The sequence below is a fragment of the Crinia signifera genome, chromosome 1 (assembly GCF_055691185.1).
Source record: "Crinia signifera chromosome 1, ASM5569118v1, whole genome shotgun sequence".
NCBI lineage: Eukaryota > Metazoa > Chordata > Amphibia > Anura > Myobatrachidae > Crinia > Crinia signifera.
In genome coordinates this window covers 174,756,937-174,776,032 of record NC_139217.1, presented here as the reverse complement: position 1 = coordinate 174,776,032, position 19,096 = coordinate 174,756,937, and the positions used below count along the sequence as shown (strand labels likewise).

Here is a 19,096-nt window from a genome sequence, read left to right as displayed (position 1 = left end):
TCATCAATGAGCAATTTTAGAAGGTAGCTTTACATTTATGGAATCTGTTATACAGCATTTTTTAATTAAGTTCATGTACATTTATATTGATCTGTAAAAGACTGTTATGCAGTGTAGTGACTATTTATTACTCCTTCACACCAAAATCCTGGTTCACTAAACACTGGTTTCAAGCAGTGTTACAGAGGCTGGGATCCTCTTCACCCCTCATGCTCAACCCGGGGCTTCTCCTCTGCTGGCGCATAGACATTACATAGTCTCTAAGCGCCAGTGAGCTGACTCTCCATAGGGTGTTAATGGGTACCAGTTAGGGATGCCAATCCCGGGGCATTTTTTCAATCCCGGGATTGAAAAATGCTCGATCCCGGGATTGGCATCCCCACCAAAAAAAAACATTTTTAGCATAGGACCCACCCCGGCCGACCCGCACATCTACTTACATTAGGGTGCGGGCGGGCAGCCGGGAGTGGGTTTGGAGGTGCACGGTGCCTCCCGGCAAGTGCACCTCCATAGAAGACAGCAGGCGGGCGGAGGCAGGCAGGCGGTCACTGGTGACGTGTGACCTCTACTGTCACGCTACGCAGGCCGCACGCCGGGTCAGGTTACGGGAACAGCCCGGCAGCGTCTGAGCGAGTGCTCAGACGCTGCCCGGCATTAGACTGCGCATGCGCAGTCTAATCCCGAAATCCCGGGATTGGATTCCCGGACTTTTTTAGGCCAAATCCCGGGATCCCGCCGTGGCCACACTAGTACCAGTTTAGAATGATATGAGTCAATTGTCCACACTGCTTACCTCTGGTCCTTTCAGGTTCTAACCCTGCTCGCTATCAACATTTTACTCCTTGGTCTCTGGAAACAGGTTATTTTTAGGGACCCTTTGACACTGAGCCGCGACATGGGTTAACCTGGCCATATCCCGTGGTGTGAAAGGGGTGCAAGTCTCAATTTAAGAATTCCCAATGCCAACATACATTATGATTCTTTTTTTGATCCTTTTGTCAGCGTATTTGGCCAATACTCATTTAGTACATGGCCAAGATTTAGTATTGATGATTGTTTGGCGGTCATGTGGAAATTTTCTAACAGGTACTATAGATCAGATCATTGGTCGGCTCCATCTTATGACCTGCCTCAGATAACCGCCTGGCATTATCTCTGTTCTTTCACAGTGGAGGTATAGGGAAATGTTTACTCCCTTGGGAAGAAACCCCAGGTATTGTGTGGCCATACACTGTGAAATCTCTGTGCATGATTATGATATTTGATGGGTTTCAGGATGTCAGATAAAATGTCTGTTGGTCTGACATACATTTTATCTGTCAGTACATGCCCAAGTGTAAACAGACATCTCCAGAATACCTGGACCGAGGATAGGGAAACTAATAAATAAGTGGTAATAAAGGAAGAAATGTGAACAGCATATGCATATGACTGACATGAATTGTAATTTATTTATTTACAGTTTATTATATAGCGCAACAGATTCCGTTGTGCTTTACAATAGTAGACAGTGATAAAACAAACTGGGTAACAACATACAGATTTGGGGGTAAGAAGGCCCTGCTGCAAGCTTACAATCTATTGGGATATTGGAGGGAAACACAAGGACAGGCACCAGTAATAGCATAACAGTCCCACCAAGTTACAAGTCCAGAAGGGAAGCTATATAATACATAAGTGCCTCAGAGGGTTATGCGTGTGTAACTTAAATATGATAGGCATGCCTGAAGAGGTGAGTTTTCAGGGAACGCTTGAAAGTCTGGAGGCTAGTGGAGAGTCTTATTGTGCGTGGAAGGGCATTCCATAGGATGGGAGCAGCCCGATGAAAGTCCTGTAATAGTGAATGGGAGCTAGTGATCCGTTCAGAAGAGAGACGCAGATCTTGTGCAGAGCGGAGTGGTCGAGATGGGAGATATTTTGTGATAAGTAGAGAGATATATGCTGGTGCAGTATGGTTAATAGCTTTATATGCTAGTAGAAGTGTTTTAATATTGAATACGGTAAGATACAGGTAACCAATGGAGGGATTGGCAGAGCGGATCAGCAGAAGATGAGCGTCTTGCAAGGAAGATCAGCCTAGCAGCAGCATTTAAAATGGATTGTAGTGGTGAGAGTCTGTTCTTGGGAAGACCAGTTAGAAGACTTGCAATAATCAATGAGGTATAGGAGTGTAATTTGAGTACCACTGGTCTCTATGGGCCTTATTTATTGTTTAATTATGCCTGATCTCCCACCTTAACTGAAGGGAGAACATAGTGGCAATATTAAATTGATTATTTTATTTGTGAATATTGTGCTCATTCTAAAATAAAAATAGCGGCTAAACCCAAATAACATATTGGGCGTGGCACAAAAACTCCTGTTTGAGCACTCAAACCGGTGACTGTATTTCAGCTTGCTACACCTGTGGGTAGCGAGCTGAAATTATTATATAGCTCCTACTCCTAGAAGAAACAATTGAATGCCGCCAGCGGCCGTGCATGGGAGTTCAGACAGGCGGCAACAATTGAATTTGCTAAAATTTGATTCTGCAAGAAATTTGCTACAATTTAATATCTGAAGGTTATATAGATGACTGGTTTCTAGAGGAAAGAAGTGCATTTGCATAACTGTATTATTGCACAAGTGTAAAGCCCTGTACATATGGGGCGACAGGATGATGCTGAGCGTTTTTACTGAGCTGCACAGATTGGTCAGCACACCTCGCAGTGCACCTGCAATGTTTGCTTAGTGATCTGTGCAAAACCCGGGATCTTAGCAGGAAAGACAGTGCATTCACTGTCTTGCAGGTGTTGGTTCACTATCACTGGGGGGGCATACACAAGGCAATCTGTGCTCCATTTCTAATGGTGTGTACACATGGTCGACGGCTGTGCTATTTGATCGCACGGCAAGCAAGAAGACAAGCCAGCAATTATGAGTACAGATCTGTACTATATAGTGAATGCAGCCCTGTCTATCTGATTTGTGCTGTGCGAGATTTGTGCATCTGTGCGATCTGCATGCAATCCCGATGCTGTTTTGACTATATAGTCAAAATTGTATGCTGAATTGTAACGTCTGTACACACCATTAATGATGTAGACAGTTTACTAATGTGGCTGAAATCTAATATTTTTACTAATATGCCCCTTAATACTGTTTTTATTATTGTATATGCCAGTGGTTGCCAAACTGTGTGCCGTGGCTCCCTGGGGTGCCTCGGGACACTTGCAGGGGTGCCACAGGTTGGTGGTCCAGGACCAATTCCAATTATTTATGGAGAAAACCAGTGCTGGTGGCTGCCAATCATAAAATGTGTACAATTAGAAGCAAATTCTGCCCTTTACCAGATAGCTGAATCTAAGAAGCACATATAAACACAGTCTACATAATTTTATATAAAAAATGTTGGGGTCTAGGGGTGCCATGGAAAAATTCTGATACTCTAGGGTGCCGTGATTCAAAAAAGATTGGGAACCCCTGGTATATGCAATTGTTTTGACCTATATTTCACTCATGTGTTTATTACGTACTGTTTTGTTATCCCATTTGTACACACAAGTGCTTTTGTTTTGTTTGATTTCTCTTATTTCTGTGTTTTGTTATATTGTTGACTGACTATCCTCTATGTTAAACTTCTTTGGAAAAGAAACCCTATGTTAACGCCTGAATAGAAATATAACTATTTCTCATTTCTAGACAACACTTTTACTGATATTCTTCTGACATTTACCTATATCATTTGTCCATGAGTTTAAGGGACGTCATTGATGACACTGCAACTTCTGCAATGTCTTCTAGCATGTACCCAGCTTTAGCCATTGAATCCAGAGCTTGTTAGCCCTGTTGCAGATTATGCTGCACCTGACTTTCCATATCCTGTTCTGTATCTAATGCACACCTCCCAAGTTTTGAATTCAGAATAGCCATTCCAGACTTATCTACTGTAATTGCTGCTCCTCTAGATCATTTAAATTTAATTAGGAGTCAAAAGTAGCATCCCCCTGAAGCACTAATTAAGGTAGCACTACATGTTTGGTCATTGATTTATATTTTTGACTATATCCTTGCTTGATTTTTATTTTATTTTTTTCCTTCCCTTCAGATAGTGAAGTAAATGTTTTGGATGATATTTTAACTGAAGCTCCAGATCAAGATGATGAATTATATAATCCTGAAAGTGAGCAGGATGTGAATGACAAAAAAGGTAAGCATTTCATACCAGCATTTTCGATGGAACGTTTTTGTCATTGCATTTGTGGTAGTGGTTTCTATGGAGCTAATGACCACTGTATGCTCCTTTTTATTTTTCCCCCTTCTTAAAATGGGTATTATGTAGTTACTTAATGATTTGATGCAGTTGCTGAAGAATGAGAAAACAATCTGCCCAGGTCTATTATACAGTGTTGAATGGCACAGAATTGCTGCTTTCAAAAAATGAGGTGGGGGAAAGTGAAGTTCCTCCAGTAATGTTTTTATTTTTCATATTATTTTCTCTTTCAATGGTCCTGGTGACACAGCTCAACACTGGGATGTAGGAGGGTCCGAAGGAGCCAGGCACCTATCCTAAAGCTTTAGAGGGTAGGCTCCTCCCCTACTGCATCCCTGGACTCTTCAGTTCGTGTTAGGTGCCCACTGGAGTGGGTGCTATTCTAAAGGGCTGCAGGAGCAGCCGAAGAATTAGAGTAGTTAGGGGATTTTTATTATTTTATTAACTATTACCCTAGCTAGGTAGGCACAGTGTGAGGATTTTCATAGTGAATCCTCACACTGCTAGCGCAGCAGGAGCTGACAGAAGCGCGTCCTGTCAGCTCTCTGTGCACAGGGTAGACTCTGTCTGGTCTCCCTGTGCTGCGCTTACAGCCTCTATTAAGAGGCTGCCTGGGCTCCGGAGTAGCCTGAAACCGGCTCCACGTTTAGGTGGGGATCATGGGGGACAGGCGCTCCGTGATGGCGGCGGCCATTTTATGCGGAGCTTACACGCTGAGCTCCTGACTGAGAGGACAGCAGCGCTGTGACAGGCATGTTCCAAGTGGTCCCCATTTGAGGGGGAGATACTGGAACAAGGAAATCCTACCTAAGGAGCGGCTAGCTGGGGGTGGTTGGCGCCAAAAGGTCACGGACCCCGCAGCAGCAGGGACTTTGGTCTCTTCCTTCACTCTGACTTTGGCGCCTTTCAGAACGCTTGCAGCGGAGCTGAGCTGGCTTATTGATCCTGGCAGAGTGACTTGGATTTCCTGGGCATCGCTTCCCCGCAGTTGAAACCTACAGACAGCTAAGTGATTGGGTGCATTGACTTTGTATAAACGCTTGTACAATTGTTTGCACTGTGTATATTGAGATATATATATATACGCTTCACTTGCATCATGTCTGAGCATCAGGCTGTGGTTTTGGGGGAGGGAGTCCTTAGTGCACTGAGCGCGTGCAATGTTTGCACACAAAAGTTTGTCCCTGAGCAGATGGCCAAGGGGGGCTTATGTATTACTTGCGCTGATGTGAGACCCATGGGCAGTGAACACCATAGGGGAGAGCAGAGTGAACCTGCGTGGGCCAGTGCCCTAGGCAGGTCGGTAAACGCTTTGGTGCAGCTTCTGGACAGGCAGAGTGATGTGCTGGTAGAATCACAGAGACCTATGCCATCATCTCAGCAGTCGTCTGGCTCCTTACCTCTTACCCAGGCAGATCCTGCACTTATTCAGGTGATGCAGGATACTGCTAAGGGGATCAACAGATTCAGTGAAATACTGGACAAAATGGATGAGGTTACAGGGACCCCTAAAAGGTCTTATGCTATGCCTAATGTGTTAGAGGAAGAGGAAGGAGAGTATACTGACACACCCTGGGACCAGGGTGATGATTTTGAAGAGACCTCTGCTGCTGGTATAGAGGATCTTATTGTGGCTGTAAAACAGGCGTTAAAACTGTCTGTTGAGGATAAGACCCCTGTTAAGGGTGTTTTTAAGCGACAGCGAAAGGAGGCTGTTACTTTTCCCTCAGATGAGGGGTTACAGGAACTATTGGAAGGGGCTTGGAAAACCCCAGATAAGAGGCTACAGATGCCTAAAAGATTCCTTAGTCTGTACCCCATGCCGGAGTCTCATTCTGAACTCTGGGAAAAGGTGCCTGTTGTGGATGCTTCTGTGGCACGCTTATCAAAAGCTACGGTATTACCTGTACAGGGTGGTGCAGCTTTTAAAGATGCTGTGGATAAAAAGCTAGAGGGAAACCTCAAGGCTATTTTTGAAGGGGTGGGGTTTACCCTGCGTCCCCTTATTGCTTCAGCCTGGGTCTCTAAGGCCATTATAGAGTGGGCTGGTGAGCTATGCACCATGCTGCAGGCTGACCACGGTGCTTTGCTGGTAGCAGAAAAGATTAAGGCCGCTGCAGAATATGCGGTGGAAGCAGAGGAGGAAGCTCTTAAAATGGCTACCAGAGTATCCACAGTCTCCATAAATGCCAGGAGGGTACTCTGGCTTAAGGCCTGGGAAGCGGACAATGAATCCAAAAAGGCCTTAGAAATGTTAGCTTTCAAGGGAAAGTTACTTTTTGGTTCTGAGCTTGAGGAGATTATAAAACAAGCCACAGGCGGCAAGAGTACGTTTCTGCCGGCCTCCTCAACAAAGCAGTCATCCAGATTTGCTGCTTTTAGGCCGTCCTTTCGGCCCTCCCCTAGAGGTGGTGCGTCCTTTCGGGGACAATCGTTCAGGGGAAAGTTCCAGAACTCCAGGGGCAAATCCCAAAGGTCCAAGTTTGGCTCTTTCAATAAGAAGCCTGCCTCTAAAGGAGAGGAAAAACCCTCCGCATGACTGCCAGGGGATCAGCCCGGCAGGGATAAAGGTGGGGGGGCGTCTTACACACTTCAGAGACGCTTGGGCTTCTCTAGACCAGGATACCTGGGTCTTAGAGATTATTACCCAGGGTTACAAAATCCCTTTCAGAGGGCGGCCTCCAAAGAGGTTCATCCCCACACCCATACCAAAGCAGGCGCTCCTGCGCACAGCTCTTATGAGAGCGGCTCATTCCCTTTTGGAAAAAGGGGTGGTAGTCCCGGTTCCCAGGGCAGAGTGGAAGAAAGGATTTTACTCCACGCTGTTCCTGGTGCCCAAACCAGACGGGTCTTTCAGACCAATACTAAGTTTGAAGTCCTTAAATGTTCACCTTTGGGTAGACCATTTCAAAATGGAGTCTTTGAGAACTGTACTCCTGAGTCTGGACCAGGGAGAATTTCTGGCGTCCATGGATGTCCAGGACGCATATCTGCACGTTCCCATTCACCCGGAACATCAGATGCTGTTGAGATTTGCCATAGGAGACCTGCATTTACAGTTCCGGGCGTTACCCTTTGGCCTAGCAACCGCGCCAAGGGTATTTACAAAAATAATGTCTGTGATGGCGGCAGTGCTGAGGCTCAGGGGAATCACAGTAATACCCTATTTGGACGATCTCCTGTTCAAAGCAGAATCAGCAACACTGCTTCAAAGTCATTTAAAAGAGGCCATCAGTTTTTTGCAGGCTCACGGCTGGATTTTAAACTTACAAAAATCTCAGTTGGTACCATCACAGAGGATCCAGTTCTTGGGAGTCATACTGGATACCCATCTCCATCGGGTATTCCTCCCGGAGATAAAGGCCAGGGACTTGGTCAATCTAGTTCAGGAGATCCTCAGTGCTCCGAGCTTGTCAGTATGGAGGTGCCTCAAACTCCTGGGGAAAATGGTGGCGTCATTCGAAACGCTTCAATTTGCCAGGTTCCACTCTCGAGTATTCCAATGGAACATTTTGTCAGCCTGGTCAGGAAACACTTTGACCATGAAGACGGAGTTGATAGTGCTGTCCGCAGACACTCGGGACTCCTTGAAATGGTGGACAGAGGTAGATTCCCTTCAGTGGGGTCGGTCATTACAGACCTGGGACTGGTTGATAGTAACTACCGATGCCAGTCTCAGGGGCTGGGGGGCAGTAGCCCTGGATCTCAGGCTGCAGGGCCTGTGGACGGCAGAGGAATCAGCGTTGCCAATAAACATCTTGGAGCTGAGAGCTGTCTGGAAAGTGATTTCCTTGGCGGGAGACAGGTTAAGGAACTCCCCCTTGAGGATTCAGACCGACAATGCCACAGCTGTGGCGTATCTGAATCACCAGGGAGGTACTCGCAGCAGATTGGCCATGTGGGAGGTGTCCAGAATCTTTCTATGGGCGGAACAGAATGTTCCTGCAGTATCGGCTATATTCATTCCAGGAGTGGAGAATATAGAAGCAGACTTCCTGAGCAGGGAGGAGCTCAAGGAAGGAGAATGGAGCCTACACCCTCAGGTGTTTCACCAGATCACTGCAATGTGGGGAACTCCGGATTTGGACCTAATGGCATCCAGGTTCAACCATCAGGTGCCCAGGTTCTATGCCAGAACGAGAGATCCGCTAGCAGAGGCAGTGGATGCCATGACTACCCATTGGCAGGGAGATCTTCTTTATGCATTCCCTCCTATTCCGATGTTAGCAAGACTGTTAAAGAGGGTACAGGACCAGAAGGTCCCGGTGATCCTTGTGGCCCCAGATTGGCCAAGGAGGTCTTGGTATTCGAGGCTTCAGAGGTTATCAGTGGATTCATGGCGTCTACCTCTGAGACCAGACCTGTTAAGACAAGGCCCATTCAATCATCTGGATTCCGATCGATTGATTTTGACGGCTTGGTTATTGAAACCGCCATTTTGAAAAAGAAAGGATTTTCTGACGCAGTAGTGCAGACTATGATAAAAGCCAGAAAGGCTGTTTCTTCTGCAAATTATTATAGAGTCTGGAAGACTTATATTAGATGGTGTGAGAGGCAAAAAGCTCACACATCTCACTTCAAATTATCAAAAATGTTGGATTTTTTACAAGATGGATTTTCTTCGGGCCTAAGTCTTCAGTCGTTGAAGGTGCAGATTTCGGCCTTGTCCATCTATTTTCAAAAAAGAATTGCCATTTTACCGGAGATTCAAACTTTTTTACAAGGGGTATCCAAACTGAAACCCCCTTACAAGCAACCAGTAGCACCTTGGGACCTGTCACTGGTTTTGGATTGCCTTCAGAAGGCACCTTTTGAGCCTTTGAGGTCGGCTGACTTTAAGTTTCTCACGTGGAAGTTAGTGTTTTTGTTAGCAGTAGCATCTGCTAAGAGGGTGTCTGAGTTGGGAGCCTTGTCATGCAAATCTCCCTTCTTAATCTTTCACGATGACAGGGCTGTTCTGAGAACAGTGCCGCAATTTTTACCGAAGGTAGTCTCTGCCTTCCATTTAAATCAGGAGATAGTTCTACCTGTGTTTCAACCCCCAGAGGGTTCCAAGAAAAGGGACAAGTTGAAGACTTTGGATGTTGTGCGTGCCTTACGCATATATGTGGACAGAGTGAAGAGTGTTAGAAAGACTGACACTTTATTGGTATTGTATGACGTACATAAAATTGGTTGGCCTGCATCTAAGCAGACCATTGCTAGGTGGTTGCGATCTGTGATAGCTTTTGCATACACCAAAGTGGGTAGGCCTGTACCGGCCAGAATTAATGCGCATACCACCAGGTCAGTTGCTACCTCTTGGGCGGTCCGACATGGGGCCACAGCGGAGCAGGTTTGCAGAGCTGCCACTTGGTCATCTGTTCACACATTTGCCAAATTCTATAGATTCCATGAGTTCGCGTCGGAGGACGCATCATTCGGGCGAGCAGTGCTGAGAGCTGCAGACCTGAGCGTACCCTCCCAAAGGACCGGCTCTGGAACGTCCCAGTGTTGAGCTGTGTCACCAGGACCATTGAAAGAGAAAAAGGGATTTTTGTAAGAACTTACCGTTCGAATCCCTTTCTCTGATATGGTCCTGGTGACACAGCGATCCCTCCCTTACGCTCAGTAAGTATGCCAGAATTTCATGATGTTCATGTTAAAATGGTTAAAAGTTAACAGTTTCTGTTATAAAATGTGCATATAATATGTGCAGGCGTTTGTACTGAGTTAATGTATTCCAGTGGCTTTGAAAGTTGAACTGAAGAGTCCAGGGATGCAGTAGGGGAGGAGCCTACCCTCTAAAGCTTTAGGATAGGTGCCTGGCTCCTTCGGACCCTCCTACATCCCAGTGTTGAGCTGTGTCACCAGGACCATATCAGAGAAAGGGATTCGAACGGTAAGTTCTTACAAAAATCCCTTTATAACTAAGAGGAGCACTATGATACAGTGGCTGATAACATGTCCACGTGAGAGAGAGGGCAGAGGAAACAGAGCAGGGTAGAGGGATGGCAAGGAGAGAGGGTTGGCATGGGGAGAGGAGGGAGGGAAAGACAGCAGGGGACAAAAGGGGTTGAGGAGAGAGCAAAGACCCGAAAGTGGAGCAAAAGAGAGGGAGTGGGATAAGGCAGGGACGACGGCGGCGGTGGGGGGGGCGCAAGGTGACTAGCGGGGAAAGGCAGCAAGCTGGTGGTGTGAGGTGAGGATAGTGGGTGAGGAAAGGCAGGTCTTGTTTCAGCATTGGCCTCCGTTTAAATGGAGCTGTGTTCTACGGTTCCCCGGCACATAACCCTGGGCTTCTCTCTGGCGTCTGTGGCAGTGGGGTCCGCTAGGGTGTCTGGTACAGCCATGCTGCAGATCACAGCACATGACTTGCAGACAAGGCTGCTGCTGATGACTTTTGTTAAACCATCAGGGACACTGTTATATAAGTTTTCCCATTAAACTTGGCTGCACAAGAGTGTTCTAGATCCCCAATTTGGAGTAAAATATGCACTATATATTGTATTTGCTATCACTGGTCATCAGCTAGTGTAACTTTATGCTGTGTTTGCGAATCTTTATTTTTTCTTTCTCATTTAAAGAGCTTTTTCTGTCATACCAATGGTGGACAGTGGGGTGTGGGTGGAGCTACAGCTACAGGCACCAAGAAGATTGATAATCTTTGAGTGCAGCCCAGGCTCCTCCTCCACGCCCCTACAGTCTTCAGTTTTTTTCTTGGTGCCGCAAGGCACAGGTACTAAGAAACAGGGCTCTCAGCCCTGTTATTTTATTTTTCTTTATTTTATTTTTTGGAGCCATTCAGCTAAGCGTGGTCACCTGTGGCATGCACGCGACTCGCTGGCCTCCATGGTCAGACCAGTCGCCCAATCCTCCCAGCACACGGAGGTCACCGCTCCCCAGCCACAGGTAAGCAGGCCCTCTCCTCACAGTGCCAGAGATCTAGCGGCGCATAAGGTTTTATTCGCCGTTCACGGCGTGAGGGCTATACCGCTAGCGGTAAGGTCACCGGGTGTAGGTGCAGCCCCGGTGACCCTGGCAGTAGCTCATGGTCGTTTCCGTGAAGCCACTAGACCACCAAGGAGCCGTACTGAGAAGCACCATTTTGGCGCAGGGCGCTGATGGTTCCAGGAGAGGCGGGGTTGATTCACAGCTCTCCGCCTCCATGCTCAGAGCGGCAGCCTGCAGGGTTTCCCGCCTGAGCTCAGCTTCTACCCGCCTCAGCAGTGTCCGCCTGCCATTTTCAGGCAGCATTGACAGGGGAAGAAGTCCACCAGCGTTCCTGCTCCTATACACCCATACAGGACCAGGTTTTTACTTTGTGTATTTACCTCCCGTGCCACACTATTTTAGTGTTGATCAGAGAAGAACTGTGTGCTTGGTCTCTCCTTTCTCTGCTGAAAGCTGTGTGTAAGTAGCAGCCTATGATATGTGTTTCACATATTCATGCTACCTGTTGCTTGTGTTTTATTAAGTACAAGGCCCAGGTTTTCTTGTCATTACACTGTGTAATCATTGCGGTAGGCTACTTATATCACAGAAAGCTCCCAAGGGGGAAGCACCTAGGCTACATGCTTACACCTGTGTTAAGTGCAAAGAAAATTATTCTTCCACACAGGATCAGGCAGGCTTATATGACTGCTGTTCTGCAGAGGTTTCCCCTGAGAGCAGACCCCCCCCCCCCAGTTTTGCTACCTCCTCAGGCAGCGCAACCAGATTGGGCAGCTTCTCTCTCCTCTGTTATAAAGGATTTAGCATCCCAGTTAGCTGAAGCCAGGGCTCCCACACCATCTGTTAATACAGAGGTATCACAGCCTGCCATAGCAGAGCCAGCATGGGTGCAGGGCCTTTCCACCTCAGTAAAGGGATTGGGTCAGGTGTCTACATCATTAAAATCTATGTTGCGACCATCTCCATCTAAACGGACCCTCCCCTTAGTCACTCCTGAACCAGATAGTTCAGATGATGCAGGGGATATGTTATTACATGATGATGACGATGACGACGCTCCAAAAGAGGAGTATATGACAGACCAGGGTGGATGCTTTAATTAAAGCAGTCAGGTCTACTCTTAATGTCCAGGAGGCACAACCTGCAGCATCTGATACACTCCTTTTTAAAAGAAAAAGGAGTTACCCATATTTCCATCCAATTCAGATTTGGATGAAGTACTTTCTGAGGCCTGGGCACACCCAAACAAAATTTATGGTATCTAAGCGCCTTATGATGTTTTTCCCCTTTGCTGCGGCAGACCGTCAAAAATGGGAAACTCCACCACAGGGCGACACCCATGTGGCGCGTCTGGTGAAATGCACATTACTACAATGGCTTCCCTTAAGGATCCCACTGACAGGAAAATAGAACATTCTCTAAAATCTATGTTCACCAATGCAGGGTTTGCTGCTAGGCAAGTGATGGCATCAACATCGGTGGCTAAGGCCATCGCATCATGGGCAGACACCGTACAGGATCAGATTACTCGCAGAGCTACCCTCTTGTCCACCGTGGATCTGATCAGGGAAGCATCTACATATTTGGAAAAGGCTGCGCTGGATGCGGTAGCACTGTCTTCTAACATATCAACCTCCTCTGTGACTGCCAGGGGAGCACTCTGGTTTGAATCTGATACAGATTCAAAAAGTGCTCTAGAAGCCCTCCCTTTTACAGACTCGGTCCTTTTTGGACCGGAGCTAGACAAGATTGTGGCTACGTCTAAGATGGCATTTTTACCGTCTGCACCTTCAAAGGGGCGACAGCTGTCCTTTTTGTTCCTTCAGGCCACAGGGTAAGCCCAGGGACCAGTCTTCAGCAAGAGCTCAGCCCCAGGTTAAGAAGACTTCTCAGTCCTGGGGAAAACCGTCCTGGGCAGGATGTCGCCAGGCCCCCAAACAGACTGAAAAGCCTTCAGCATGAAGTTGCGGCAGCCCACCCCCAGCAGGTGGGCGGACGCCTGCTGCTATTTGCCGAGACGTGGCGGGCCACCACCTCGGACAGGTGGGTGACCTTCATAATATCTCAGGGTTACTCTCTTTCATTCCAGGGTCGCCCTCCGTCTCAGTACTTCAAAACAGGCGTTCCGAAGGAGTCAGAAAAAGCATTTGCTCTGAGGAACTCTATACGTACCCTGCAGTCAGCAGGAGTCATTGTTCAGGTTCCTCCATCTCAGCAAGGAGTAGGTCATTTCGACCCATCCTGAACTTGAAACAATTAAACTTGTTTCTCAAGATCCCGAAATTCAAAATGGATTCCCTGAGATCCATTCTCCAGACGATGGAACCGGGAGACTTCATGGCATCCCTAGATATCCATTATGCTTATCTCCATATTCCAATTCACCCAGATCACCAGCGGTTCCTGTCATTTTCAGTTCATAGCCCTACCCTTCGGACTTCCAACCGCACCAAGGGTATTCACCAAGGTCATGGTCATCATTGTGGCAACCTTGAGAGCCCAAGGAATTTGTCTGTTACCGTACTTGGACGATCTCTTGACAGTCCCCGGAAGTCCTCCAACTACATCTGGACCTGACCGTAGACCTTCTGAAAAGGCACGGATGGATAATACATGAAAAAAATCTTGCACGGTTCCAGCGCAAAGGATGATCCATTTAGGGGCTCTTCTGTACACCAGACAGCAGTGAGTCTTCATACCAGAGGACAAGATAGTGACTCTCAGAGCACTACTATGTACATTCCTCAAACAGAGGAGAGTATCGGTCCATCAGTGCATGAAAATCATGGGAAAACTGATATCATGCTTCAACATGCTTGAGTTCGGCCAGTTGCACTCCAGACAATTACAACTGGAGATGCTACGCCGTTGAAACCACTCCCTAACCGGCATGAAATCTCAGACGTTTGTACTGTCCAGGCAGACACGGATATCTCTCAGTTGGTATTTTCATCCTCCCAATCTTCGAAAGGGACGCCAGTTTGTCATCCCAGAATGGACTCTGTTAACAACAGACACCACGAGTCCTCAGATGCCTCAAGCAGGAGAAAGTGACTGCTATTCTGCTGGCTCCACATTGGCCACGGAGGGCATGGTTCTCGGACCTCCTGGCCATGTCAGTGGATCCGGAATGGCCATGTCTGCATCCAGATCTTCGCAGACTGGCTTTGACAGCATGGCTCTTGAGATGGAGATCTTGATATCAAAAGGCTTCTCAGTATCTGTTATCAGAACCATGATTGCTGCAAGAAAACCCTCATCGTGTCCGGTGTATTACAGCATTTGGAAGCTTTTTTTCAACTGGTGTGCGGAAAGAAATCTGGCACCCAGTGAATTCTCCTTGTCCAGAATTCTAACTTTTTTTTACCGTCTGTTCTAGACAAAGGTCTACGTTTTTGGCTTCACTGAAAGTGCAGGTGTCAGCATTTTCGATACTTTTTCAGAGGAATTTAGCAAAAAGGATGGCTATTCAAACTATCCTTCAAGGGGCTTGTCATATTCAACCCCCATTTATCCCACCTCTTCCCCCACGGGATCTACCCTTGGTCCTCTCGGTTCTCCAGCATCCTGCCTTCGAACCACTGGAGTCAACGGACCCCAGGTGGTTAACCTGGAAAACAGTATTCCTATTAGTCATTGCCTCAGCGTGCAGAGTTTCCGACCTATCAGCTTTTAACGTTTCCCCATATCTGATATCTGGTGTTTCACACAGATAGGGTGGTTTTGAGTACAACAAGGGAGTTTCTTCCTAAAGTTGTATCTAGGTTTCACATAAACCAGGACATTGTTGTTCCTGCCTTTTCTCCGTTGGAAAGTTCTCCAGAATTAAAAGCTCTAGTTCTAAACAGACTGTGGCTCGGTGACTGCGCCTAACTATCAAACCAGCTTATTTGGCTGCAAATAAGGCTGTTCCAGTAGGAATAAGGGCCCATTGTACTCGTTCGGTGGGGCCCACTTGGGCTGCTCAACACTCAGCTGTGTCGGTCGGTCACATGATCCTCTCCACATACTTTTCTATGGTTTTACCAGTTTGACACATTCGCCACGGCAGATTCTGCTTTTGGGCGATGTGTCCTCAGTGCAGTTCAGGTGCGTTCCCTCCCGTGAGGGGACAGCTTTAGGACGTCCCAGTGACAATCATTGGTATGACAGAAAAAAATGGATTTTGGTCCTACCTGTAAAATCCTTTTTTCTTAATCCATGCTGGGCGCCCACCCTCACGCACTGTTCTGACAGTAGCAGGGGCTTTGTATCCTGAGTGGTTTTTATCTGGAAACCTTCTGTCTTCCTTCTAGTTTGCATGATTTTTTTCTTCTTTCTCTACCTGTCCCTTGCTGGCTAGCTGGTCAACCAAACTGAAGCCTGTAGGGGAGTGGAGGAGGAGGAGCCTGGGCTGCACTCAAAGATTATCAATCTTCTTGGTGCCTGTAGCTGAAGCTCCACCCACACCGGGTGTCCACCATGGATTAAGAAAAAAGGATTTTACAGGCAGGACCAATATATTAGTATATTTATATGTTGCTTTGTTCTTGTTCTGTGAAGATTATTTTAATAATTTTGCACTTGTGGACTTTCCATTGCTGTCCTGGACTTCTGATTGTGTGTATGTACGTTCAAGCTGTATCTAGTGTACACATTTTAGTAATTTGGTTACTCCTCATGGAAGAGCCCCAGCAGCTGATTAAATACAAAAGTGGCAAACCTATGTACAGAAATACAAATAATATTTAATGTACCCTTTTTATTCAGATTAACAATATATTCAATACAATAAATTTTTCTATTTTTTTTATCTGTTCCTGAAGGGTCCAAAAGAAAAATTGACCGAGTTGAAATGCCTGAAGCAAAGCGACAGAAACAGTCATCCCATATAACAAGACCACCACCTCAACGGTTGTCTGCAAGTGCAAAGAGGCCTGTCAGCACCAAAGGAAAGCAAGCATCAGAATACAAGAGTGATGACTTCCCGAGACCTGACCGAAACAGGAGGCCAGATGGTGATAGAAGAATTCATCACTCAGGCAGCACAGGTCGTGATGGGTTTAAAGGACCACAGGATAAAATGTACATGAGAAAAAGAGAAACGGAAAGGAGACCCAAATCCAACACTCCAGATATAGCACCTGAGGTAACTATTTCAAATTGTGTTTTGTTTTTCTTAATAGGGATATCCCATTATCCCCAACAAAACAGGTGTGGGAAACTTTATTTTCCAACAGTTTTTCCTGACTTTTTACCAATGTTTTTTATTGGATGATCCAAATTGGATCACCCAATAAAAAGCGTGACTTCTCATGTTTCAGTGAAGCCTGGGTGTTTCGGAACAAGGAAGAATGGTATACTCTGCGCAAAACCACATATATGCCAATGACAAATACACTATGCTCCTGGAATCGGTTTAAATAAAATTAATTCTGTATTCTTAAGGTTTTAAATATAAATACGATTTTAGAATGAACAATTTTACTAATACCGGTATACACACTGGGGATGGATTGACAATAAAATACAATACAAGACAAACATGCATTAAACACGTATTAAAACAAAGGGATATATATCCTCCTCAAGAGGTGGTGGTGTGTTAAGCAATGTCCCTTGAGGGTAACCTTTTTATATCCGGTTAAAAGTCGTACTTTGCACAAGGTAGCAGGTGTGATTTTTGTATCCAAATTGTTGATGCTTACCAGGGCGCTGTAGTGGCTGAGGGTCTGCTGGCAGACTTCCCAGGTGGGCTGTGTGGCAACCTGCACAGTGCCACTGGGATCCAGTCTTCTTCAGATCGACTAGTTTCACCTTCACGGCTTCAACAGGATGCTGAGACTCGTTCAGCATCCTGATGAAACAGTGAAGGTGAAACTAGCCGGTATTAGTAAAATTGTTCATTCTAATCATATATTTATATTTTTCTCTTGAACTAACTATGACACTGTACCGTTTTGTATTTAAGATAGCCCCCTTTTTTTTTTTTTTTTTTTTTTAAAACCTTAAAAAGAATAAATGATTCATTTTATTTAAAACTATTCCAGGAGCTTAGTGTGTTTGTCATTGGCATGTATGAGCCCAGTTTTCACTGGAAAACAGGGCTGTTTTGGGGGATTTTGCTTCACCGCCACCAGGCAGGTGAGAAATATCCCTGATAAACTACAGCATGGCCAGATTATCAGAATAAATTGGCTCACAGCAAGCCTAATACATCGCTGGTAATAGGATATCTGGATTAGGGAATAAAAATGGTTGCTTGAAATTCCTGGTAGTAAGCTTTTTAGTTCTGGAGTCCTCAGGGTTTTTTTGGGGGTGTGTGATGGAACTACAACTCTTTATTGTACTTAGTTGTAATTTAAAATTAGCTTCCAATACACCAACAATAGCAGCTCTCCTTTTTATAAGATCCCAACCACCATGGTTCTAGAAATACATATAAAACAGTCATTGCAAGGAGGAGATTATTGGCGGTATTCAATGAGGATTTTGGCGATGTGCAGCGAATCCTGTTTAGGATTCGCTGCACATTCGCCACGTTCCAGAGCCTCGCCGGCTCCAGTATTCAACGAGTCATGGGCTCGCTGCCCCTGACCGGCGAATTTTAACTCCTGCGGCGATGCCGCAGGGAGCCTGAGGACGGTGGCAGGCAGGGAGATGGAAGTCTCCCTGTCTGCCCCAGAACGTTTGTGGGGGGGAGGTGGGCTCCCCGGGTGCCAGGCAGCACAGGCTGCCCCCCGGGGGTGCCAGTAGGGGACCGGGTATATTCACTACACCCGATCATGCAGATGTAATGATCGGGTGAAGTGAATATATGAATATCTAATGAGCGGCTCGGCTCCGGCTCCCTGCTGGCTGGTGTAAAAAAAAAATAAAAAAAAATATATATATATATATATATATATATATATATATATATATATATATATATATATATATATATATATATATATATATATATATATATATATATATATATATATATAATATATGTATGTATGTGTATATGTATGTATTACAGCTTACAGCACATGAATAAAAATAGCATGCCCCTCCTCAGAATAAAATTCCTAATTTTTTGACACCAAATGTAAAAAACAAAACACTTTTTAAAAGTTCACATTTCACTTCACCATAAAAAGATAGCGATTGCTACTCGGTGAATCATGGCGAAAAAAAACCTTGAAATGTATTCGCCATCTGGTCATTGAATAGGGTGATTCACCGTTTTAGTCAAAAATTCGCCTAACAGCACAAAATCGCCATAAAAACCTGGCGAATCAGCCTCATTGAATACCGCCCTATAGGGCAATAGGTTGTTATACATTTTATGAACACCTTTTATTATGTAAACTTTTTCAAATGGTTCTTTCTGGAATTTCTCTGGTCTCTCAATGAAAAAACACACCTGTCTCTGCAGTTATAGCCCAGTGCTGAAAACAACAGATATTCCTCAGTGTAAGATCACTATAGATGGATTTTAGGCTAAATTCATTTTTTACTGTTCTCTCTACTAGAAAATAAGGCATGACTCGGGCAGACGGCCAAGCGGATCAAGTCGCTCCTCTGATGGCAACTCTGAAAATTATGGGTCAGATAGGGATAGTGGCAGCAGCGAGTCCTCTGAAGGAAACAGTGAGAATGAAGAAGGGATGGAGGAGGAAGAGGAGGATGAAGGAGAAGAAGCTGAAGAGGAGGAGGGTGAGGAAGAGGAAGAAGAATATGGCCAGGAGCATGAACGAGATCAGCGAGAGGGGAATGATTATGATACTCGTAGTGAGGCCAGTGACTCAGATTCTGACTCTGCCTCTTTCTCTGATGGGGATTCCATTCGTTCTGGTTCAGGCTCTGATATTTCAGGTAAGCTTCAATGTCTACTATTTCACATATGTGAATACATATCAGTAAAATGAATAATTCCATTAAATG

At 45.7% G+C, this 19,096-nt stretch overlaps 1 protein-coding gene across 3 annotated transcripts in view; it reads left to right on the top strand.

The window, feature by feature from the left end:
- YTHDC1 (YTH N6-methyladenosine RNA binding protein C1) overlaps positions 1–19,096 on the top strand; it is a 52,417-nt gene that overhangs the window by 1,785 nt on the left and 31,536 nt on the right. For all 3 annotated transcript variants that reach the window (XM_083177720.1, XM_083177729.1, XM_083177739.1), the window contains exons 2-4: positions 4,088–4,189; positions 15,991–16,313; positions 18,685–19,027. In XM_083177720.1, coding sequence (XP_083033846.1) covers positions 4,088–4,189; positions 15,991–16,313; positions 18,685–19,027 — 768 coding nt within the window. The remainder of the gene's footprint in view (positions 1–4,087; positions 4,190–15,990; positions 16,314–18,684; positions 19,028–19,096) is intronic.